Raw genomic sequence first — 22,463 nt, forward strand, 5'->3', positions numbered from 1 at the left:
TTTCACTCGTTCCAGATCTGAATGGATATTAAACAGCTGGGCGAAATGCCAGGTAGCCCTTTACTGTCACATTAAACAGCAGTGAAAACGGGCGGGGTAACCCGATTCCGTTCCGGCGCGGAACGCGGCGGCTCGGCCCAAGGGCACGCTGACGCGCAGGGCAGCCCGGAGCTGCGTCCTGGAGACGCCGCCCGCCAGCGAACAGCGCCACCGGCTTCCGCCCTAGGCGCCCCCGGCTCCGCCGGCCTCTGCGGCAGGGCCGCGGAAACCCCGTAGGAGCAGGGCGGCCGAGGAGCGCGGCGCGCGGTCGCGCTGCTGCAATATTCTTCCGCCGAAAGCAAAGAGTCCCAGACCCACTCCTGATTCATGGATCTCCAGGAACGCTGTAATAACAAGTAATAGTGAAATGTGGATTTTATCATCGACTTCCTTGGGGCTTCACCTCCGGTAACAAACTCCAGGAGCACAATTTTGTGGCTACCGAAGGAAGATAAGAAAATTCCTCCGCGAGAAACGGGTTCCGGCCGCGAGCCTATAAAAAACGGGCGGCGCCGTCCGGCTGTCTTTTCAGTCGGGCGCTGAGCGGGTTTTCGGATCATGTCTGGTGGCTCCGCGGATTACAACAGGTATGGCGCTCCTGGGGCGGCCGGTGGCCTGTAGTGAAGGTCACTAGGACCCGCGGTTGAGGTGGGTGGCTTGGCGGCCATACTGCAGGTGTGCGGGCTTTTTCTTAGGACACATAGTCTCCTTGTGTCCTTCGAGACGCTTCCATGACGGTAGGACTCCAGATGTTGGGGAAACAGAACGGATACGAGAACGGAGTATTAAGGATTCCTTTCCTTAGGACACATTGTGACATCTTGGCCGCTGCCCCTCCCCATGCGGGGACTTGGCAAGCAGAGCCGTGGCGCAGTCTGCATAGGGCAGGGTAAACCGGGTCCCGAAGGTTTATTTGCGGCCAGTGGCGCGAGCTGGGGTTCTTAGGGTTCTGTCGAGGTGGTAGATTGGACAGCCAGGGCACGATCACCCTGGACCCTGGACCGTAAACGGGGAGACGAGCCGTTGGCATGGTCCTGCCTGGGCCTCTCAGCGTCAATCACGCCGGCTTGCGCAGAGTTAGGGGCGGAGCTCGGCGCGCGGAGCACTCGCGAGAGCTTCCCTTCCCAAACGGGAGGGCCTGGTCCTAGGGCACCGGAGGGGCGTCTACACTTGGAGACCAGATCCTCAGCCCTTGGAGAATGAGTGGTGCTTACATACAATACGGTGGTTCTTGAGGCATTTTCAGTAGGGCGCACGTGCGAGGAGGGTAATGAGGCACGGGTGGAAGGAGCTTTTTAAGGGTCTGAGGGCTTGGAAAGAGTATGTATGTCTAACTGCAGTGTGCTTGTCAGCAGAGAACATGGCGGCCCAGAGGGAATGGACCCCGATGGTGTCATCGAGGTAAGAAGTGGGTGTGGACGACAAAGGTTTGGGAAGGTACATTTTTTCCATCTTACTCATAGTTTTATTATTAACTTACAGAGCAACTGGAATGAAATTGTTGATAACTTTGATGATATGAATTTAAAGGAGTCCCTTCTACGAGGCATCTATGCTTATGGTTTTGAGAAGCCTTCCGCTATTCAGCAGAGAGCTATTATCCCTTGTATTAAAGGTAAAGTTCCACTGACATTTAGGATGAGTGTTCTGCACATACATGCACCATAAAAGGGAAAGTAACCTTTTGGGGAAGTACTAGCACCTGTTTGTATTCCTTAAAGTGAAATGATGGCAAATCATCTTTCGGGACTGACCTGAAATGAAGAGAATACTCTCTGCTGATCACTTAACATGGGCATAACTTATGTTCCAACTGGAATACATGGTGTATAGTAGAAGTAACGATTTGATGTGGGATCGGTAAATATGTATCCTACTTTTTTTAGGGTATGATGTGATTGCTCAAGCTCAGTCAGGTACTGGCAAGACAGCCACATTTGCTATTTCCATCCTGCAACAGTTGGAGATTGAGTTCAAGGAGACCCAAGCACTAGTATTGGCCCCCACCAGAGAACTGGCTCAACAGGTATTGATAGTGTAGTTCAAAAAACTGCTTGCGTGTTGCATAGATTTCAGGTTTCACAACTGTGAAGACTTTAAAATTAAAACGTATAAATTGTCCTAGTCCTATGAGAGCCCCCATTTTAATTGTCCATGCATGCAGGGAGTTTTTGTTGAAAGCTAAGTAGTAAATGGGTACTGTAGGTATGACTTATAGGGCCTGATTGTTACCTCAGCAGGTGAACCCATAGGTTTCTCAGAGGGTGGATTAGATCTATACCCATTTCAAAGTTTGGAATGCAGTTGTGCAACATGAAAACTGCAGTGACATGTTAAACATTTGACTGTCTCAGTAGTTTGTGATGCATCTGTTGCATGCTATGTTTTCAAAGCACTGCTATATTGGCTTTGAAGTAACACTTCCTGATGAAGCTGCAAGCTTTATTCAGGTCAAGAGTATAAGGCTCAGGGCCTTATGGGAAAAATACCAACATTCGCCCTTACAGAAAGAACATTTCACTACACAGTGGAGAATGTAGAAATTTTTTACTTACGTTCTTAGTTGTTGGAGGCAACAGGGTCCCAACTTTAAAAAGACAAGAGGGAGCATTTAAGTAGTTCAGGAGTGAGTTTTAAACTTGAAATTAGTAAGTTGTGCTATGCATGCATAAAAGCTATTGTTGGCATATGTGATAGTGCAATTATGCCTTTAATTGTAGTTTTAGACCTTGGTTTTACAGAATGATAACTAAAAATTTTGGCTTTTAGATCCAAAAGGTAATTTTGGCTCTTGGAGATTATATGGGAGCAACTTGTCATGCTTGCATTGGAGGAACAAATGTTCGAAATGAAATGCAGAAGTTGCAGGCTGAAGCCCCTCATATTGTTGTTGGTACTCCAGGAAGAGTGTTTGATATGCTAAACAGAAGATACCTTTGTAAGTAGTGACTTTTAAAGGTCCTTTCTTAACATCGAAAGGTTATGAGAACACTTGAGATGAAGTATGACTTTCTTATCAACAGCTCCAAAATGGATCAAAATGTTTGTTTTGGATGAAGCAGATGAAATGTTGAGCCGAGGGTTTAAGGATCAGATCTATGAGATTTTCCAAAAATTAAATACAAGCATTCAGGTAAAGTCTTATTTCTACTCATTTGGGTTTGGTTTCATGCAGGCACAGTTACAATAAAACTGAAGTGTTCTATTGTCGTTCCCCCTGCTTAAAGCATTTGATACATTACTATCTCTGCCTAGCTCTACCATAGTAAGGCAGAGACGCTTGGTTTCAAACATTTTTCCCTGTTTTGCTGAAAGATTAAACAAACTAAACAGATAAAGACAAGCATTTCTTTTTTAAAGGTTGTGTTGCTTTCTGCCACAATGCCAACTGATGTGCTAGAAGTAACCAAGAAGTTCATGAGAGATCCAATTCGAATTCTGGTAAAGAAGGAGGAACTGACCCTTGAAGGAATTAAACAGTTTTATATTAATGTTGAGCGAGAGGTAATTTATTTTTGTCTTACTATTAATTAAATACAACTTTCTTCACCTTCTTGTATAAGCACTGTGCTAAAATTGCAGGAGCTAGGATTATATCTTGGTTTCTGTAATAATGCTAGCAGAGTACACACAAGAAGAAAAGCAACTTACAGCACCGGGTTCCAAAGACTGGGGTGGACCTCTTTCTTAATGTCCAGTGTCCTTTGTCATGAGATTCGGTGCAATAAGTCTTTGGACCAGCAATTCTCACTTGGAGATGATGACCTTTTGGGGGATGGCATCAGATTTACATTATGGCTCATTTATGGATGAGTGATACATTTATGGTAGGGAACTGTATTAGAGGAATGCAGCATTAATTGTTGATTACCACTGCTTTAGTTTTGTTAAAAATAATGAATTTTGTTTTACTTTAGGAGTGGAAGCTGGACACTCTTTGTGACTTGTATGAAACTTTGACTATCACACAAGCAGTTATTTTTCTAAATACAAGGCGCAAGGTAGACTGGCTCACGGAGAAAATGCATGCAAGAGACTTCACAGTTTCTGCTCTGGTAAGAGTTGGATTTAATAATGCTAATAGCCATTAAAGCAGGATTTAACTACAATATGGCTGCTCAGTGCTTTGTTGTCGTTCCCCCTGCTCAGAACAATTTGTTTCTTACTATACCTGTCTGCTATCCACCTGTAGCAGCCAGGGACGCTTGGTCTCATACATTGATAGAAATTAAATGTATACCTGAATAGAGATTCTTGAATTGAGTTGTTGCATTTGCAGCATGGTGACATGGACCAGAAGGAAAGAGATGTCATCATGAGAGAATTCCGATCAGGGTCAAGCCGTGTTCTGATCACTACTGACTTGTTGGTGAGTGCTTTTTGTGTGTGTGGTTTTTTTTTTTTTTTTTTTTTTTTTTTTTTTTTTTTTTTAGTACCAAAGCTAGATTTGTGGGGAAGGTTTTATTAAATAACCTTAACCAATTCAGGCTATTGGCAGAATGAATTAAGACCACACTCCACAGTGGGCTGTACCACTTAGTATGGTTCATTACTATATTGTGGCCTACATTGACTGCAGGGATGTCTAGGTTTTTTAATTAGGATATTGAACAATCTCTCTCTGTTCTCTGTATTTCAGGCTCGTGGGATTGACGTGCAACAAGTGTCCTTGGTTATAAACTATGATCTTCCTACCAATCGTGAAAACTATATTCACAGGTGAGAAGAAGGCATCTCCAGTATTTGTATTGGAGAAAAAAATTCAAACATTTTTCTACGGTGTTTGTATTCAAGGTACTGGCAAATCAGGGAATAGATTGCAGTAAAGGCATAGGCATAGTAATTTACTAAGGTCTAAAATTGCATTTGGGAAGATTGGTCAGAACAAAGTGGGAAAACTTGTAATGTGGCCAAGGTTGTGTACACATGCAGATGAGGTTGCTTTAGATTTTTTTTGGTCTTAGTTTATGTTTGAGCCTTATTAGTGATTTTCTTTGTGTCCATGTGCTTTTTTCTTGGTGATTCTATACAGTTGGGATTTTCTTGGTGTCGCTGGTAGCATTTTGAGTGATTCCCTGGTTTAGTTATAGTGGCTTTTATCCCTAAATAAATTGAATTGTACTTTGTTATATGATGTAAAAAAAGACTTTTTAAAAAATACAGGAGTCGATAGCGGCAGTTGATGACGAGATGGCACTCAGAAACGGCGTTGACGTAATTTAGGACGTGGAATCATAAGCGAAACAGCACACTGTTTGAATAAAGAGCGAGTCGGTATTTATATTTGATTTTCTTTTGTCATGATTATTTGATATTTTAAGTTGTTCCAGCCCAAGGCATTTTGTATGTTAGTATTTCTGATAGGGAGCATTAGGTGGTGTGTATTGTCTGGTACTTTGTAGAAGGTAGAGAGCTGTTTTGGAGGTAACACGTTTGAGTAATTTGAGTATAACGTGTGAAAAGAAGCTGAGCAAAAAGCAGTGATAAGTTTGGGTTACCATACCAAATGTTTTCACACTGGAAAAAAGTAAGTTTTAGAAAATAGTTAACCTTGCAGCATTTGTATTTACAGTTCCAGAAGTGCGTCGAAATGGATTGTATAACTGTTTTCTTTTATTCCTGGTGCTTACATTTATTTGTCCCAGGCTGACAACTGCTCCTGGCTGGCCCACTTTGGTATGGGCTTTAATTTCACCCCAAACACAATACTGTCATCTGCTTTATTGTAATGCTCAAGGCGCCTATCTCATTTTGCAGCCAGACAAGCCTTGAATTCTTTTGGCACTATCTACAAAGGAAGATGTTTTTCCACCTCTGGATATTGGTTTTATCAGCTAGTGCTCCACTTAGAAGCACGAACTATAATCCTGATAAGTAAACAAACAGCAGCTGATGGTTAACAAGTGGATCGTCATATTCAGTAGTTTTAAGTAGCACTTAAGCAACTTGCTGACTGCTGGTTTCTTTCTCTTACACAGAATTGGCAGAGGGGGTCGATTTGGGAGGAAAGGTGTGGCTATAAACTTTGTTACTGAAGAAGACAAGAGGATTCTTCGTGACATTGAGACTTTCTACAATACTACAGTGGAGGAAATGCCCATGAATGTGGCTGACCTAATTTAACTCCTGGGATGAGATAGTTTTGAATGCGGTGCTCGCTGTTGCTGAATAGGCGATCACAACGTGCATTGTGCTTCTTTGAGAATATTTGAATCTTGTCTCAATGCTCATAACGGATCACAAATACAGATTCTGATAGCAAAGCGACTTTAGTCCTGAGCTCTTGTGAGGAAAGGCATTGGCTTTATCCTCTTTAGAGTTAGACTGTTGGGGGTGGGTATAAAAGATGGGGTCTGTAAAATCTTTTTTTCTTAGAAATTCATTTACTAGTTATGTAGAAATGGTTGTATTAGATGTTCTCTATCATTTAATAATATACTTGTGGACTAAAAGATATAAGTGCTGTATAAAATCAGCCAATTATGTTAAACTAGCATATCTGCCTTTACTGTGTTTGTCATTAGCCTAACTAGACCGGCCTTTAAAAGTGATTTTTTTTTTAGAAAAAATTTGAATGCATTTTGTTGGTATTGTATTTATTCAATAAAGTATTTAATTAGTGCTAAGTGTGAACTGGACCCTGTTGCTAAGCCTCAGCAAGCAATCATCCTAGGTAGGGTTAACCCCCCATTAAAATTGCCATATTGCACATGTCTTAATGAAGTTTGAATGTTAAAAAAAATAAAATTGTATATTCACTTTATAGGTGGTTCGGTCATTTTTATTTGTTGGCATCATACAAAGAATAGCATCTTTAACAATTGTGAGTGAGTTGCTGCATCACAGTTGCACAGAGGCTCATCAACTGCAGGTGCTCATCTGCACCGTCTGCTAAGCATTTATCCACTTCCTGCAGAGGAAATAGATTAATTACCAAGGCAGGCAAGCCAAAAAAAGGCTTGGGAATTTACAAGACAAATTGATGTATTACTTACAGCAAGTTTCTCTGTAATAACAGACTTCTGTTTATCAGATAGATTTTCATTTTCTATGATTGCATCATGAAGTTGATTGACAAGCTGAGTAGCTGCATGTCCCTCATCGATTAGGTTCTGCAACAGAAAGTTAACACTTCAGTTAACCACCTAGGGGTGGGATCAAGATGCTGAGTTGATGGGCGCAATGACTCATCCACGACAGTTTTGCCCCAGGTTCCCCTGGCCTCTGCTGGGACTCCCATTGTAAAATGATTACCTTTACCACAGCTTCTAGTTTGTCAAAAGAACCACTGTGACATGCAGTGAATATTCCATCAACAGTTGCAGCTGGTATTACCTGAAATGAGCATTAAAAATCAGGACAAGGTCTCTCTAGCTTGGACTCTAGAAGCCAGAAGAGTTAAATAAGTGTACTTGCCCCAGCAATGTCTGTGATCACATCTTCAGAAACTTCCTTTCCACCTGTTAGTCGAGTAGCACTTTGAAGAAATGTAATGGCTTTCCGTAAATCTCCTTCTGATACTTTAACAAGATATGCTATTTCCTAAGGAGAGAATTCGCAAGAAAATTGGGTAAAGGTGCTTGCCACACAAATGAGTTAAATTCCCAGAATTCAGTGTAAGGAGTAAACCTCTAACCTACATAAAATCATGTAAAGATACTAAAAGTGTCATGTAAATCAAATAGGATTCATAATGCATGTGTTTCAACTGTTGCTCACTTCAAGATTTGAGCATTATTTTCAAGACCTCTCTAAGATGTACATTCATAAAAGGGATTAGTATAAAACTAACCAGGTAATAATTAGTAATTACCTCATTGCCAATTTTGACATTTTCTTTCTCAGCAATATCCAGTAATCGCTTCTGTTGAATTTTATCTGACAGAGGCTTGAAGCGGAATTTTGAACATCTAGAAGTGAGGGGTTCAATTATTCTGAAAAAGATTGAAAGAACCATGATATATTTCAAAGTATAGAGGACTCCGGTGGTTCTCACTACAAATCCAAGCTGAAAGATGAAGTTACTTTGATTATGTATAGATATGTCAACTGGTGTCCCATAACTACATAACAATACTATGTCCAGTTTTTAAAAGGCTGTTTTTAGCATGTCTTCAGGTTGTATATACATACCGACTGACATAGTTACAGATGAGGCAGAATCTGGTTGTCTTAGACTCCTTTTCCATGGTACGTCTTAAAGCAGCCTGAGCAGCTGAAGTCATAGAATCTGCTTCATCCAGAATTACAATCTTAAAGGGAGGACATGGCTTCCCACTAAATCAGAACAAAGGATTTGAACCTCGATAAGCATCTTTGTTGAGACATAATACTTAGTTTATCTTTCAGTATGTGGTAATTCATACTTTAGAACTCTACTTATGGTATGTGTATGGCTGGGTACATGCATTCCACAGCACTCCTGGAGATAACTGTAAAACTCCAGTTGGCTCTCTCTTCCCACCATTACATGGGTTCTGGATAACAATCTCGGTTGTCAGGCTTGCATGGCAAGTAATTTCCCCTCTGAATCATCTCTAAATTTATATTGTTTAATTTATAAAATGATACAGTAAGAATATACAATGAGATTTAACAACTATAACATTACTATTCTTGTGCTTTAAGGTTAGGAAGAGAAAGGGGAGTAACTGTAGCATGTTTAATACTGTAACAGTTCAAGTGGACACCAGACAAACAAGTGATTTATGTCCTATTTAGCTCCAAGCTACTCAAAAGACTGGTGTGCAATCTAAAACAGATGCCTTTAAAATTCTTAGACCACAGTCAGCCATAGGTAACTGAAAGTATAGAAAATAGGGTGAGCAGGAGTCTACAGTATGCAAGAACTGTAAAAGCCACTACCGAGTTCTAGTTGTAGACTCCCTCAAAACCAGCTGTTTAGCAGGAGTCCCTTCAAGACACCCTGGTCCAATCACCAGGCTACTTCCTGTCTCCTAAGCTTTGCCTGTTGTGGAAATTCATCGTCTATAGCTGGCTTTTTAGTTTTAGGGCTTTTTTTTTTCTTTCTTTTTTTTCTGCTAAGCAGGTAAGATGGTTATTTCATATTTTATTCACCCACTAACGAGTTTGGTATGTTTTTGGTGTATTAACTACTAGGAACAATTATGAATATTGCATGTATATTTTAGGCAACCACATTTTCATCTTTTAGGCATGCATACTAGGAATGGAAATGTGTATACAGTGTTCAGGTGAGGTGAAAAGACATTTTTTCCCCACCTTATGGGATGGACTCAGGCTGCAGGTCTGTGAGGCTGGCTCCTTCACTGTTGGCTACCTTACTTAAGTTCTGCTTAATCTTTAGAGGAGCTGACAAGCTTTCCCGATTGTTCTATTTTATATCCCAGTGATCAATGTGACATTTACAGTGTTTTTCGTTAACAAGTGCTTGTTATTTTCTGTTGTTGTTAATTTAGTGATGGTAATGGTTGAGAAACATCTGTGACCTTTGCCCTTTTTGTAGTTGTATTTTTACTGAGTTTTAATTCTTGACATTTTCCAGATACATGATTTGCAAACATTTATTGCGGTTTTGTGGGTTCTTATTTTCTGAACATAGGTTATGCTTCATTTTTATTCCTTGTATCATGTTTTTTAACAAAGCTGAATTTTGTTTTTGGCTTCTACTGTTCATTTAGTCAGTCCAGGATCATTCAGTAAACTACTAGAGGCATTTCAATGCTTCCCAGTCTTCATGCTGCTAGGCTGTTACTGATGTATGATATCACTGCATGGAGCTTCAATGTAACAACAAAGAGAGGGAGGGGCCATGCCACTAAGTACCCATCCCAGGGAGCAGCAGATGCAGCAGGAGTTGGCTCTCATAAAAGGAAGATCCAGACTGCAGTAGCAGTAGGACCTTGTAGGCAGGGCCTGGCTGCATGAACAACAGTGACTCAATTGCTGCCCTTCCACTTCCCACCCTCCCCACTCTAGTATACCGGCTTCTACCGCCAATGCAGAATCTGTCTTACTCTGGTTTGTGTTAAACATGGAATCTGAGACTGGTAATTTAAAGAAACGTTAATTAATTTCTCTGTTCTAGATATCAGGAATCCCAAGATTGTGAAATCTTATCTGTTGAGGATTTTCTAGTGAAACCACTCTGAAAGAAACCATATGCCCAGTTGTGGTAAGCAGGGTCTGTCATCTTCTGATAAAGACACCAGAGGGGCTTTCCTTCCTAACTTCTAATCAAGTTATCCCACCCGAATGTCTGGCCTCTAAATACCATTCACATGTGAATTTGGGAATTAAATTTCCAATACTTGACTGAAGGCCAAATTAAAACCACAGCCTATATTTAAAGCAAACATAATCAACTATATTATGGAGAGGGAAAGGCAAGTTACTTACTCTGAACGACTTCCTGACACAGTTAACTGAGCAAAATTTTTCACCTTCTCTCGGACTACTTGTATTCCACGTTCATCAGATGCATTTAACTCAAGGACTCTTAATCGAAAGAGTTCCGGCCTATTTCAAAATGAAAAGTATTATGAAATATTACAGAGCACTATGTAACCTAGGTGCTGATGCTGTGTAGGAGTTCGGAAACCACCTGGTGAGCAAGACAGAAGGCACTCACTCGTTCTTTCTTTGCGGAGCTATGCATTTAACATTTTGGCTAAAACCTTAGAGGCCAGGCACCATGGCCAACATCTTTAATCCCCAGCACTTGGGAAGCAAAGACAAGCAGATCTGGGATCTCTGTGACTTCAAGGCCAGTCTAGTCTATATATAGTGAGACCCTGTCTAAAAAACAAACAAATAACAACAACAACAACAAATACTATATCTAGCAAACATATAATTTCTCAGTTTTGTGTAATAAGCTTTTTCTATTAAAACAATAGTAACATATTCCTTAGATAATTTACTTATTCAATTGTTAGACATCTATCAAGTTTTAAATGTTATAATTTAATATATTTTGATTATTCCCATAGAATAGCTTGCTATAAGGAACACTGCTAGATTCAAACATGAATAGGTCAGTTGTACATGACAAGGGTTCCGACTCAGGGCCTTACGTGTTAGATGAATGTTCTACGTACTGCTGAGCTATACCTCATCCCTAAATAGGAACTATTTTTTTTAAAGAAGGGTTCTCATAGCCAAGCTAGATTAAAACCCTCTATGTAGAGCATGGTGGCTCAAACTTACAATTCTCTTGTTTCCATTTTTTGTGCAGGATTTATAGGTATGTGACATCAATCAAACTTGGCATATAAATAATTTTTAAATGAATATGTAAAGTAATATGGCACAATACAGATCTGAGAAATAAAAAAAATAAAATTATGCTCAAGAAAACTATTGTTTCAAAATTCTCTCTAGCTCATCCACCTTTTCATTTGGAAATGCTTTTGCTTATGAAGCCCAAATTGGCCTTGGCCTCAAACATGAAATTATTTTGATGGGATTATAGGAGTGTTCTACCATGCCTGGTTCATAGGCGCGTGTGTGTGTGTGTGTGTGTGTGTGTCTGTCTGAGCCCAAGGATGCCAGAAGTTGTTGTACATCCCCAGAGCTGACATGAACTACCTGATGTGAGTGCTGGGATCTAGGATCTGAACTCTGGTCCTTTGATACCTTTGATAAAGCCGAGCTATCTCTCTAAGTCAATGGTTTATTTTATTATTTACTTTAAGTCAAATGTGTAACTAAGTGTGTCATTTACAATTAAAGATTCATAAAGTAAATTCTTTAAGAATATCACTGCTGGGCGTGTGGTGGTGCAATGCCATTAATCCCAGCACTTGGGGGACAAAGGCAAGCGAATCTCTTTGAGTTTGAGGCCAACCTGGTCTATACAGTGAGTTCCAGGACAGCCAGGGCTACACAAAAAAAACCTCTGTCTAAAAAAACAAAACAAACAAACAAACAAACAAAAGGAATAACAGACTTTGGAAAATGTTGTCTTGTGACCCAAGTTGATCTTGAACTCATGATCCTGCCTGCCTTAGCCTCCCGAATGTTACAAGTATGCATAATGACTGGCGATGAGACAGTAAGAAGATACATAAAGTAGATCTGTGACCCTTTCCAAAATAAATATGCCACTGAATTTTGTTAAAATTATACCACTAAGGTTAGTTCAGCTTGAATCTGTGAGTCATGGAATAAAAGCTCTGAGAAGCAAAGATTGCTCTCTTACACAAAAGTATCAGGCTTGAAATAGCTTTTCCCCTTTCAAATTGTTACAAATTCTTAAAAGAAACTGCATTTAGGAATTGTACAATTCAAAATCTACAACAGTTACAGTAGTCAAGGCAGTAAACACGGGAAGAGGAATCTAAGCAAGATCACAGAAGGCTTTCTAATGTACCTAAAACTACACTCAATTACTACTCAACTGTGCTCACGCTCAGGAAGCCTGAGGACAAGGAATGTGGCCTGGCCACTAACGGCAGGGTTGAGGAGGTACATAGCAGGGCAGGCTGGCAGGCACTACACAAAGCCATATGTGAATCATTCAGAGGATATAATTGGTCTTCTGGGTCCCGTAATTAAAGTAATGAAATCACAAGTTTCTCTATTATAGTACTCTCAGCATGTGAACAAGGTTCAGAATGCTCATAAAAGGTAGGATTCACTCAGGGAAGAGTAAAATGGGACTGTGGAGATCTAACTAATTTTTTTTTTCAAGGTAAGGTTTCTCCGTGTAGCCTTGGCTATCCTTATCCTGGAACACCCTCTGTAGACCTGGCTAGCCTTGGACTAAATCCTCCTGCTTCTGCTGGGATTAAAGGTGTGTGCCCACGACAGATCCATGGCAACAAACAAAAACCGCAATAAAGCCAACAAGCACCCCACAGAGAGAAAGAGGGTAGCAGGAAACAGCACCAACATGTTTTGTGCTTTGTGAGTGTTTGTATATACCTGAATGCAGGTATCCACGAAGGGAAGGGGGGGGGGAAGGGGAGGAAGAGATACGGCATTAGTTGGAGTTATAGCATGGTTGCTCAGCATGGGTGCTGGGAACTGAACTTGGGTCCTCTGGAAGGTCAGAAAGCCCTCTTAACACTACATCTGGTTAATAGTCTTAACCATTGATTCTAACATCATGTCTTAAACTCTTTTTCATTCTTCTAAAGATTTCTTTTTACTTATGTATGTTTCTATGTGAGTGCATGCTACGTGTATTCTCAGAGGTAAGATGGTGTCTGGCACCCTGGGGTTGGAGTTACATGTATTTGTGAGTCACTGGATGTAGGTACTGGGACCCAAATTCTGGTCCTCTGGAAAATAAGAAAGCTCTCTTAAGCCCTAAGCCATCTCCTCAGCCTCTGGTATATACTCTTTAAAAAAGAAGTTGACCAACAGTGGTGGTTTGAATAGAAATGGGCCCCCACAGGCTCATTTATTTGAATATTAGTCACCAGAGAATGGCATTATTGGAAAAGAATTAGGAGGTGTGGCCTTCTTGGAGGAAGTGTGTCACTGGGATGGGCTTTGAGATTTCAAAAGCACATTCTGCCTGCATGCTGCCATGCTCCCCACCATGAATGATAACCCTCTGAAACTGTAAGCCAGTCCCAGGTAAATGCTTTCTTTTATAATTGTTGCCTCGGTCATATTCTCAGAAATAGAATAATGACTAAGACATCTACCAACATCAACTTACCCAAAGAGCTCTCTAGCTGCTGCCAAGATGGTGGATGTTTTGCCAGTTCCAGGTGGCCCATAGAACAAGAGATTAGGAAGCTGCAGAAATTAAATTTTAATGTTTGTAGATTATATACTGTCACAAATAGATGAAACTGACAATATCTAACCATCTGTCAAATGATATGGTAACTTTTCTAACAAATACACATGTTTAAAGAGTTTTTTAATATAAGTGGTATCACAGTATTTAAAATTCTAAACATGCTCTTGAACGTGCTATGTAATTGTAAGTGACCCTAAACTCCTGACCTCCTATGTCCACTTAAAGAGTTTCAGGCCACTACTCCCTGATAACACATTAAGTTCCTTTTAATCCCAGCACTTGGGAGGCAGAGGCAGGCGGATTTCTGAGTTCGAGGCCAGCCTGGACTACAGAGTGAGTTCCAGGACAGCCAGGACTACACAGAGAAATCCTGTCTCAAAAACCAAAAAAAAAAAAAAACCACATTGAGTTCCAATTCAGGCCAGCGAACTCTAAAGGTAAGAATGTAGCCAACGGTTTGACTTTTGTCAAATGTTGCCCTTCTTGTTCATTCACACTTTATCCATGGCTCATTTAAGCAGGGCCACTCTGGCTGCTACTTCAAAGCTTTCATTTGCTTCATATTCCACTTGGGAAACAGTAACAAACCTCAAGCACTTACAGTGACTTCTGATAAGAAAGAACTTTCCCCTCTGAATGTCTGTACTTCTCAGTCTGGACTCTGACTCCATTCTTCATGTCATTTCAAGATGACACATTGCAAGCTGGAGCCTTATGTAGCATCCACTCTAAAGTGGCTCTGCTTTTATTCACTATTTTTGCTGCACTTGTTTTAATTAGCAGTTATTAAGTGTCTAACAGTTAAGTTTCATTACAAAAGACATGATTACCTCACGAGATCACTTAAAAAGGTGAAAAACATTTTTACAGCTGGGAGTAATGGCACATGCTTTAATTAGCACTCGGGAGGCAGAGACAGGCAGAGTTTGATGTAGGACAGCCAGGGCTACACAGAGAAACCCTGTCTTGAAAAAGAAAGGAAGGAAGGAAGGAAGGAAGACAGGTGACTACTTTAACATTAACATATAGTTTAAGATAACACTGAGACCCTACTTTCAAATAAAAATCAAGACACCTTATGTGATACTAATAACTTGACAGGTTCTAGGTTCACCAACCTGTGGACATGCCGTTGAGGAAAACTTCTAGGGAAGTGTTTCCTCAGGGTCAGCCCAGAAGACACACAGAGGTCCATGCAGCTGTGGTCCAGGCAAGTGAGGCTACATGTTAAACTGGAAGCAAAACTTAGCATCATCTAAATGGTATTAATTTTATAGACATGAAAGATGCAAGAACAGGAAGGCTGGAGAGATGGCTCAAAGGTTAAGAGCACTTGACTGAGTGTTCTTCCAGAGGTCCTGAGTTCAATTCCCAGCAATTACATGGTGGCTCACAACTATCCGTAATGGGGTCTGATGCCCTCTTTTGGTGTGCACAAAGACAGAGCACTCATATACATGAATAAATAAATCTTTTTAAAACTGTAAGAACAAAGTCACAGTGCTTATGTCAAGGTTCAGAATGCAGCTGAGGTCACTGAATGAAGCTATCGTAAAAGTGAGGCACAAGTTGCAAAGGAGACTCTTGAGGTTTGGGAGATGCCAAGATGGTGGAATGTCTGCTGAGGAGCTGGTCCAAGACAAAGACTGTGTGCTGCAGGCGGTAGAGCTGGAGGAATAAGGTTAAGTCCTCTGTTCTAGGGCCTCAGTGTAAGCCTAGATATCTATCCTATTTGGTTTAAGATATTCGTCTACTCTTTCCTTACTATGACCTTTCTTCCCTTTGCAGATAGGGATGTTCACTCTGTGCAACCGTATATTATTATGAAACTTGGCTTTGACTTTAAGGGACTCACAATTTAGAGACTGAGTCTCAGAAGAACCTCTGCCCTTATACACTTAAACAGTTTTACCACTGTTAAAGACTGACAATTTTTGAAATTGTTTTGAATAACTTTTGCATTATGAGTCAGCCATCAGCCTAGGGGGACAAAGATTAGAATGCCATAGTTTTAAGACAAGGGAGACACTTGTGATGATAGCACTAATCATATATTTGACATGAGATAAGCTTCAGAGCAGGGAGCCAGGGGGTTGAACACTGGCATCCACATCTCTGCCTCTTCTTTTTTTTAAAATTCATTTTTATGTTCATTGGTGTTTTGCCTGCATGTTTGTCTGTGTGCGGGTGTCAGAAGCCCTGGAACTAGAGTTACAGATGGTGTGAGCTGCCATGTGGGTGCTGGGAATTGAACCTAGGAAGAGCAGCCAGTGCTGTTAACCACTGGGCCATCTGTTTCTTGAGTATAACTGCAGTGTGACCAGCTGCCTCAAGTTCCTGCTGCCATACCTTCTCTATCTTGTACTGTGAGCCAGCATAAATCCTAAGTTGTATTTTGTCTCAGCAATGTACAAAATACTATACCAGGTCTCATAGTTTTAGAGATAATAATTATTTTGATCTGTACATGACTCAGTATTTGTAATGATTAACCCAAGTAACTATAATACATTTCAACTCTTTAAGGCAGGAGTAAAAGTCATTTTAAAAAATGTTTCTAATTCACATTTATTAGTTATACATAAGAAAATGGGTTTTTATATGTGTGTGTATATATCATATTTTTAGCCTCATTAGCTTTTCTTTCAAGAGTCAGGGTTTCTCTGTGTAGCCCTGGATGTCCTGGAACTAGCTCTGTAGAGCAGGCTACTCTTAAAACTCACAGAAATCCACCTGCCTTTGTCTCCTAGGATTAAAGGCATGCACCATCACCATGTGGAAGGTTTGTAATTTTTTTAAGTGTAACAGTTTTATTTATGATTTTCCTCAGTGTCTCAGGGACCCCCTCAATTGCTCCAGGCTATTTCTAGTCTAGGTGCTGACATAAACGTAAGGAGTGTCAAGGGAAGAGGTGCACTAGAGCACCTCCTCCTTTTCCTGCCTCTGGATACAATCTAAACAGCTACCCTCTCTTCAGATTACTCAGTCTTATACGATATAAACTGATCTCAGAAATCAAACAAACAAACAAAAAACTATTGTAGTTCAACTTTAAAATATCTGGAAGGACTTTAATTCTTTAGGAAAAAAAATCACTTTACAAATTTAGTCAGAAATGATGTAGAAAATATCAAACAAGACCTTTTCTTTCTTCTGCAGCACTGGGGAGTAAACTTAAGGCCTCTACATGCTATTTAAATAAAGTTTCTACAGGATATTTAAATATCTACTATTAGGCCAGGGTAGTGGTATTGCATAAAAGACAGATCTCTGAGTTGAGGCCATCCTGGTCTAAAGAGTGAGTTCCAAGACTAAAGAGAAACTTTGTCTCAAAACACAAAACAAAACAAAACCAACCAACCAATCAAAACCAAACTACCAGTAAAGGTCCCCATCCCTCTCTTTATTTTATTTTGAGGCAGAGTTGGCTAAATTGTCCAGACTGGCCTTGAATTTACAATCCTCCTGCCTCAACTCCCTGAATAGCCAAGGGTATACAGACACCAACAGATCAAGCTAAATAAAAAGAGGTTAATAAACATTGTATTAGGTGATAGTCTTATATTTGTCCAGAATTGTTAATTAGGTTTTGTAATCTGTTACTGCCAATTAAAATTGACACTACTGTAACATTAAAAATTAAGTGGTGATTTGGATCAATAAAAATGAATACTGAAAAGGCTTTTAAATTTTTTTTTAATTTGATTTTTTTCCTCAATGCATAATATCGTACAGATTGAGCATCCCTAACTAGAATCCCCAAATCCAAAATATTTTGAACACTAGTGTGATGCCAAAAATTTATGCTTACCCTGAACATATTTTTTTTTTTTCACTATATTATCCTTTAACCCCAACACTAAAAAGAGGCAGGCAGACCTCTGAGTTTGAGGCCAGGCTGGTCTATATACTGAGTTCCAGGATGGTCAGGCCTACATAGAAAGACCCTGACACAAAAAGTCAAACAAAAAAAAAAAACAAAGAAACAAACAAAAAAAGAAGTTGGGGACTGGGGGGAGAGGCCAGCAACAACTTGATACTAACCTACAACTACCTGCACGAGCCGGTCCAGCTTTGTTTTTGATGATACAAAATTTTCAGTTCATATGCTACTGTATAAAATTCAGGGCATGGGTCTAAGGTATGAAACACAAATGAATTCTGTGCTAATTTGGAGGGGGGGGGTCTCATTTCAAATATACTGAATTTGGATCTATGTAAATGTTATGGCTTGGGTTTTAAATGTTTCCTAAAAGCCTGTCTGTATATTATGGCTTATGAGCCTGTGGTACTAAGGGTAAGAAAACTTCTGAACTATAAGCCAAAACAAATGTTCCCATTTAAGCTGTATGTATCAGACATTTTGTCAAAAAGATACAAAGTTGCCTAACCTAGAAAATATTCCAAAATCTGAAAACACACAATCTAAAATCCAAAACCTTTACTTTCAATCATTATGGAAAAGCAATATTCCTCAACCTGTATGGTAACTTCAGTAATAAATAATGGTAGCCCAGACCAAAACTCCCCAAAGGCAGCCAGGGCTAGGAAACGAGATGTAAGGGAAAGCCTACTGCCCATGCTCACTTCATACTCCCTTTCTTTACTAAGCTCACTCGGCACAGGGACACTTCTTGACACAGAATTGAAACCTGCTGACTCAGCTAGCTGTCGGGGCACTTGTCTGCCAATCATATCATCTGGGAAGTATCGATAGGAAGATGTGAAATATGAGGCTATCCTCAGCTATGCTGGGAATTCAAGGCTACTTAGGGCACATAAAACCCAGTTTGGGGGCTGGAGAGAGTTAAGGGCACTGTCTGATCTTCCAGAGGTCCTGAGTTCAATTCCCAGCAACCACATGGTGGCTCACAACCATCTGTAATGAAATCTGATGCCCTCTTCTGGTGTGTCTGAAGACAGCTACAGTGTACTCATATAAATAAAATAAATTAAAAAAAAAAAAAAAAAAAAAGCAAAAACAAACAAAAAAACCCCAGTATCAAAGTACTAAAGCAAACCAAACTGTTAATCCTTCAAGTGGGTTTAGGTTGTCTCTAATACTTTAAAACACAAGTTACTAAGGATACTTATCCTATGTATGGCAGGAAATGTAGTGCTCTAACAATTAAATGCTTCATTTTCAAAGATAAAGTTAGGTTAAAGAGAACAGGTGCCCACACATATGCATGTTTCAGACGGGGTCTCAATGTGGCTGGCCTGGGATTTACTATGTAGACCAGGCTGGCCTCTGCCCCCAGATGTTGGAATTAAAACCCCATGACACTCCACACAGACACACACACACACTTTAAAATCAGACGTGTTTTGACAGCACACATCTGTAACTGTAACATGCTTATATGGTTTACTTGTTTAGTCTCTGTCCTCTCTAAAATAAAGGCTCATGGAGAAAGGGTCCTGACCTATCTTAGTCAGTGATCTTTACTTCAATACTACATAATAATGCCACGTAGAAGATGATTTGGCAAACTATTTAGTTTTAAAAATAACATCAAAGACTCATACATGTATTTCCTATGAACAGAAGGCTAACAAAGAAAAAGGTGATGACCTCTTACATTTTCAGATGCATCAAACACCGTCTACTTACATCAGCTCCTTCTAGAGACTTTTTCAGCACTGCAACCACCTCTTCCTGGAAAGCAACTTCATCCACACACTTCGGACGGCTGGGGACGGAGGGAAGGAGGTTATGGAGCACACGGTGGGAGCCACAGAAAGGTCTCAAGTGTCCCCACTGCTAAGGCAGAGCTCACATGTTACTTATGAAATGGAAGGAGGCAGAAACTCCATTTGTATTTACCTTGAGCAAATACATACTACTGGAAGGAAATTATTTTTGCCTTCTACTTGTACTGCACGATAAAATATTAAGCAAAATTTCATATATCATAAAGAACAAACTTAGAATTAAAGTGACCTGCATGTGGAGACTTACCTCCTTAATCCCACCAAGGGGAAGACAGAGGTAAATAATTCTCCAAATTTGAGGCCAGCCTGGTCTACTTAGTGTATTCCAGGACAGTTGGGGCTATACAGTAAGACTTTATCTCAAAACAAAACCAAAAAAAAAAAATAAATAAATAAATAAAATGAACACTTCCCTACAAAATATCTCTTGAGAAGCTCATGAAGCTGAGTTGTAAAGGACTATTTAATAACATAACAACTGGCAACTAAAAATAAGTAAATAATTTAAAATGAGTAAATAACACACTCTTTCTCAGCTAATACATTAAATGGTCAATACCATTTTCCCTCTTCGAGACAGGATTTCTGTGTAGCCCTGGTTGTTCTGAAATGTGCTCTGTAGACAAGGCTGGCCTTAAACTCAGAAATCTGTTCTGAGATAGGATTAAAGATATGTGCCGCCATGACCAGCTAATAATTTTGATCTTAAGTCACTTAGTAATTTTTATTTTTTGAGACAATGTCTCACTATGCACCTCTGGCTAGCTTGGAACTCCCTATCTGGACCACAGACATATGCTTGCCTCTCCCTCTCCAGTGTTGCAACTAAAGGTATGAGCCATCAGCCAATATTTACTAATTTTAAGAGAAAACTGACAAAGTTGTTTTTCCAAAATTTATGACTGGGATTTCTACTTAGTAAATTAATAAGACATCCTTTTATTTTGGGAACATTTCATGGGGGCTACAGACATGGCTCCATGGATAAGAACACCTGCTGCTCTTCCAGAGGACCTGGGCTCAATTCCCAGAGCCCACATGGTAGCTCAAAACCATCTATAACTCTAGTCCTATGGTATCTGGTGCCCTTTTCTAGCCTCTATGGCCACTAGGTACATATATGGTGCACAGATTATATATGCAAACACTCAACAGGAACTAAAAAAAATTTAAATTTTTTTATTTGTTGTGTGTGTGTGTGTGTGTCACACATGCAGATGATATAAAGGGAACAAATTTCAGAAGTCACTTCTCTCCTTCCACCGAGATGTTCAGGGATCAAACTCATGTTGTGAGGTTTCCACAGCAAGTGTTTTTACCCACTGAACCCTTTCACTGGCCCTAAATCCTTTGACCCACAATTTCATAATGAACCAGGTTGATACTGGGCAAGAATCATTGTGTGTGCTATAAAGGTCTGCAAGGATTAGACAAATAACAACGAAGACATCCAAGGATGTACAACAGATACAAGGTGATGTAAAGCGTCTCCAAAGGAGAAGGAGTATAGAAGTCTGAGCACAAGTGAGAGCTTATAGCCGGAGCTGTCTGATTGGAGAAGCTGAAAATCTATGGATTCCCCATGATCCTCCCTTCCCCACGTCCTTATTCATTTTTTTTTTTAAACTAGTTTTGGGGTGGTGAGATGGCTCAGTAGGCAAAGGTACTTATTGCCAAGTCTGATGACCCAAGTTTGACACACTGAATACACAGGGTGGCTGAGAACTTACTCCTGTAAGCTGCCCTAGCCTCCACTTGTGAGTCAAAGCATGCTTGTTATGGCATGCACCCTCCTTCCTCAACACATTTTAAAAATATGAAACCTGTAGATTTATGGGCTGGAGAATAAAACAGTGGTAGAGTGCTTACCCAGCAAGTAGAATAGCCAGTTCACTAATAAAAAGTAAATCAAAACCCTAGATTAGGGTCAGGGAGATGGCCCGACAGGTAAGTGCAAGCTTTCAAAGCCTGATGATCTGAATCTGATCAATGGAATAAATGTAACCACTTGCTTTGTGGGGGGGACACTATGGGATGAGTTGGGGGTAGGAAGGGGGTAATATAGATTAAGTACTCATATTTGAACTTCTCAAAATTGAAACAACAAAATAACACATGAGGGCCTTGTTTGGCTTGTAAATAACCTAAAAATCCTTGGTAATCACAGAGGCTGCATCTAGCTAGCGGTTATGGATACTTCTAGTATCATCTAGCAAATGACAACGTAGTGGCACTTCACTACTAAAGCAACAAAAAAATCCCAACAAATTTCACCATATAATAATAAAAGGATAAAATCTAGGTTTCAATAGAACTGTTTATAGCCAGGTCACAGAAACGTTGCTTCCTTCATTTCTGTAGGACTCTAAAACTGTACACTTTATAAAAATCTTAGGTCATCTATAAAATAAGAGAATTAAATTCAACTACTGTATCACTCCAAGGACCTAAGACTTATCATTGGGTGATATACGCCCCTCCCCCGCCCCCAAAGGTATGATCTAAGTACAGCAAAGTCCCCCTTACATTGAAAAAAGAGACTAGAACGTATTAGTTATTTCATCCAAAGTGCAAGCAGTTCTTACTATTTTTCCACCCAAGGAACTGGTTTGACTTTCTTGGTTTCTCCACTGCTTCCTGCAGTGGCAGGTGTCCCCCGGTCCTTGGTCAATTGTGGTTTTGTACTGACAGATGTGCCTTTCAGAAATGCCTGCATGGTTTTTTCTCCTGGGCGTAAGAAAAAAAGAAACCGTTATGGGGCAGTTCCCTTTGAGAGGCCCCCTGACCTTGTGCCTTGGGCGAAGGCAGAGGATACATCCCGGTCCCCTCCAGCCTGTAAAGGCTGAGAAGACTCAGACCCATCACTTACAGCTGTCGCCGTCCCCGGTGCCGCGGTTCCCGCCACAGGACGGCGACGAAAGGCATGGCGGGAGCGCGCCACGCAATAACGTCACTTCCGGCGCGCGGG

The 22,463-nt window shown here is 40.4% G+C and overlaps 2 protein-coding genes and 5 non-coding genes across 12 annotated transcripts; 6 read left to right on the forward strand and 1 right to left on the reverse strand.

The window, feature by feature from the left end:
- Positions 1-167: 167 nt before the first annotated feature.
- Eif4a2 (eukaryotic translation initiation factor 4A2) lies at positions 168-6,802 on the forward strand. Of its 6 annotated transcripts, none has more exons than XR_004607958.2 (12): positions 485-626; positions 1,392-1,440; positions 1,522-1,654; positions 1,926-2,065; positions 2,809-2,977; positions 3,063-3,172; positions 3,400-3,543; positions 3,957-4,094; positions 4,319-4,408; positions 4,679-4,758; positions 5,203-5,313; positions 6,018-6,802. XR_004607958.2 is itself a non-coding variant. In XM_034514833.1 (11 exons), exons 1-11 carry the CDS (start codon positions 598-600, stop codon positions 6,160-6,162), a joined length of 1,227 nt encoding a protein of 408 aa, XP_034370724.1. In that variant the 5' UTR covers positions 168-597; the 3' UTR covers positions 6,163-6,802. The 6 variants fall into 6 exon arrangements, 4 of the variants coding, with proteins under 4 accessions (XP_034370724.1, XP_034370725.1, XP_034370726.1 ...); XR_004607959.2 differs by having other exon boundaries at positions 5,203-5,309; positions 6,018-6,096; XM_034514833.1 differs by lacking the exon at positions 5,203-5,313 and having other exon boundaries at positions 168-626.
- On the forward strand, positions 1,758-1,827 carry LOC117718353 (small nucleolar RNA SNORD2). The gene has a single exon (XR_004608041.1). It is a non-coding gene; the product is annotated as a small nucleolar RNA SNORD2 (small nucleolar RNA).
- Positions 3,209-3,333, forward strand: LOC117718385 (small nucleolar RNA SNORA63). Its single transcript, XR_004608067.1, has one exon. It is a non-coding gene; the product is annotated as a small nucleolar RNA SNORA63 (small nucleolar RNA).
- On the forward strand, positions 3,588-3,769 carry LOC117718352 (small nucleolar RNA SNORA81). The gene has a single exon (XR_004608040.1). It is a non-coding gene; the product is annotated as a small nucleolar RNA SNORA81 (small nucleolar RNA).
- Positions 4,130-4,258, forward strand: LOC117718384 (small nucleolar RNA SNORA63). The gene has a single exon (XR_004608066.1). It is a non-coding gene; the product is annotated as a small nucleolar RNA SNORA63 (small nucleolar RNA).
- Positions 4,472-4,610, forward strand: LOC117718390 (small nucleolar RNA SNORA4). Its single transcript, XR_004608072.1, has one exon. It is a non-coding gene; the product is annotated as a small nucleolar RNA SNORA4 (small nucleolar RNA).
- Rfc4 (replication factor C subunit 4) lies at positions 6,748-22,463 on the reverse strand. The gene is made up of 11 exons (XM_034514837.2): positions 22,365-22,463; positions 22,081-22,222; positions 19,395-19,473; positions 13,694-13,773; positions 10,420-10,539; positions 8,173-8,316; positions 7,853-7,973; positions 7,456-7,581; positions 7,294-7,374; positions 7,035-7,151; positions 6,748-6,949 (listed from the first exon to the last, which is right to left on the reverse strand). Exons 2-11 carry the CDS (start codon positions 22,209-22,211, stop codon positions 6,854-6,856), a joined length of 1,095 nt encoding a protein of 364 aa, XP_034370728.1. The 5' UTR covers positions 22,212-22,222; positions 22,365-22,463; the 3' UTR covers positions 6,748-6,853.

Source organism: Arvicanthis niloticus, chromosome 12, assembly GCF_011762505.2.
Source record: "Arvicanthis niloticus isolate mArvNil1 chromosome 12, mArvNil1.pat.X, whole genome shotgun sequence".
Classification (NCBI taxonomy): domain Eukaryota; kingdom Metazoa; phylum Chordata; class Mammalia; order Rodentia; family Muridae; genus Arvicanthis; species Arvicanthis niloticus.

Coding starts and splice junctions, on each gene's coding strand:
- Eif4a2 (XM_034514833.1), top strand. CDS start 598: ATGTCTGGTGGCTCCGCGGATTACAACAG. Junction 1,655..1,925: donor TATTATCCCTTGTATTAAAG/GTAAAGTTCCAC, acceptor TACTTTTTTTAG/GGTATGATGTGATTGCTCAA. Junction 3,544..3,956: donor ATATTAATGTTGAGCGAGAG/GTAATTTATTTT, acceptor GTTTTACTTTAG/GAGTGGAAGCTGGACACTCT.
- Rfc4 (XM_034514837.2), bottom strand. CDS start 22,211: ATGCAGGCATTTCTGAAAGGCACATCTGTCAGTACAAAACCACAATTG. Junction 8,317..10,419: donor GTGTCAGGAAGTCGTTCAGA/GTAAGTAACTTG, acceptor GTTCTGATTTAG/TGGGAAGCCATGTCCTCCCT. Junction 6,950..7,034: donor TTATTACAGAGAAACTTGCT/GTAAGTAATACA, acceptor TTTCCTCTGCAG/GAAGTGGATAAATGCTTAGC.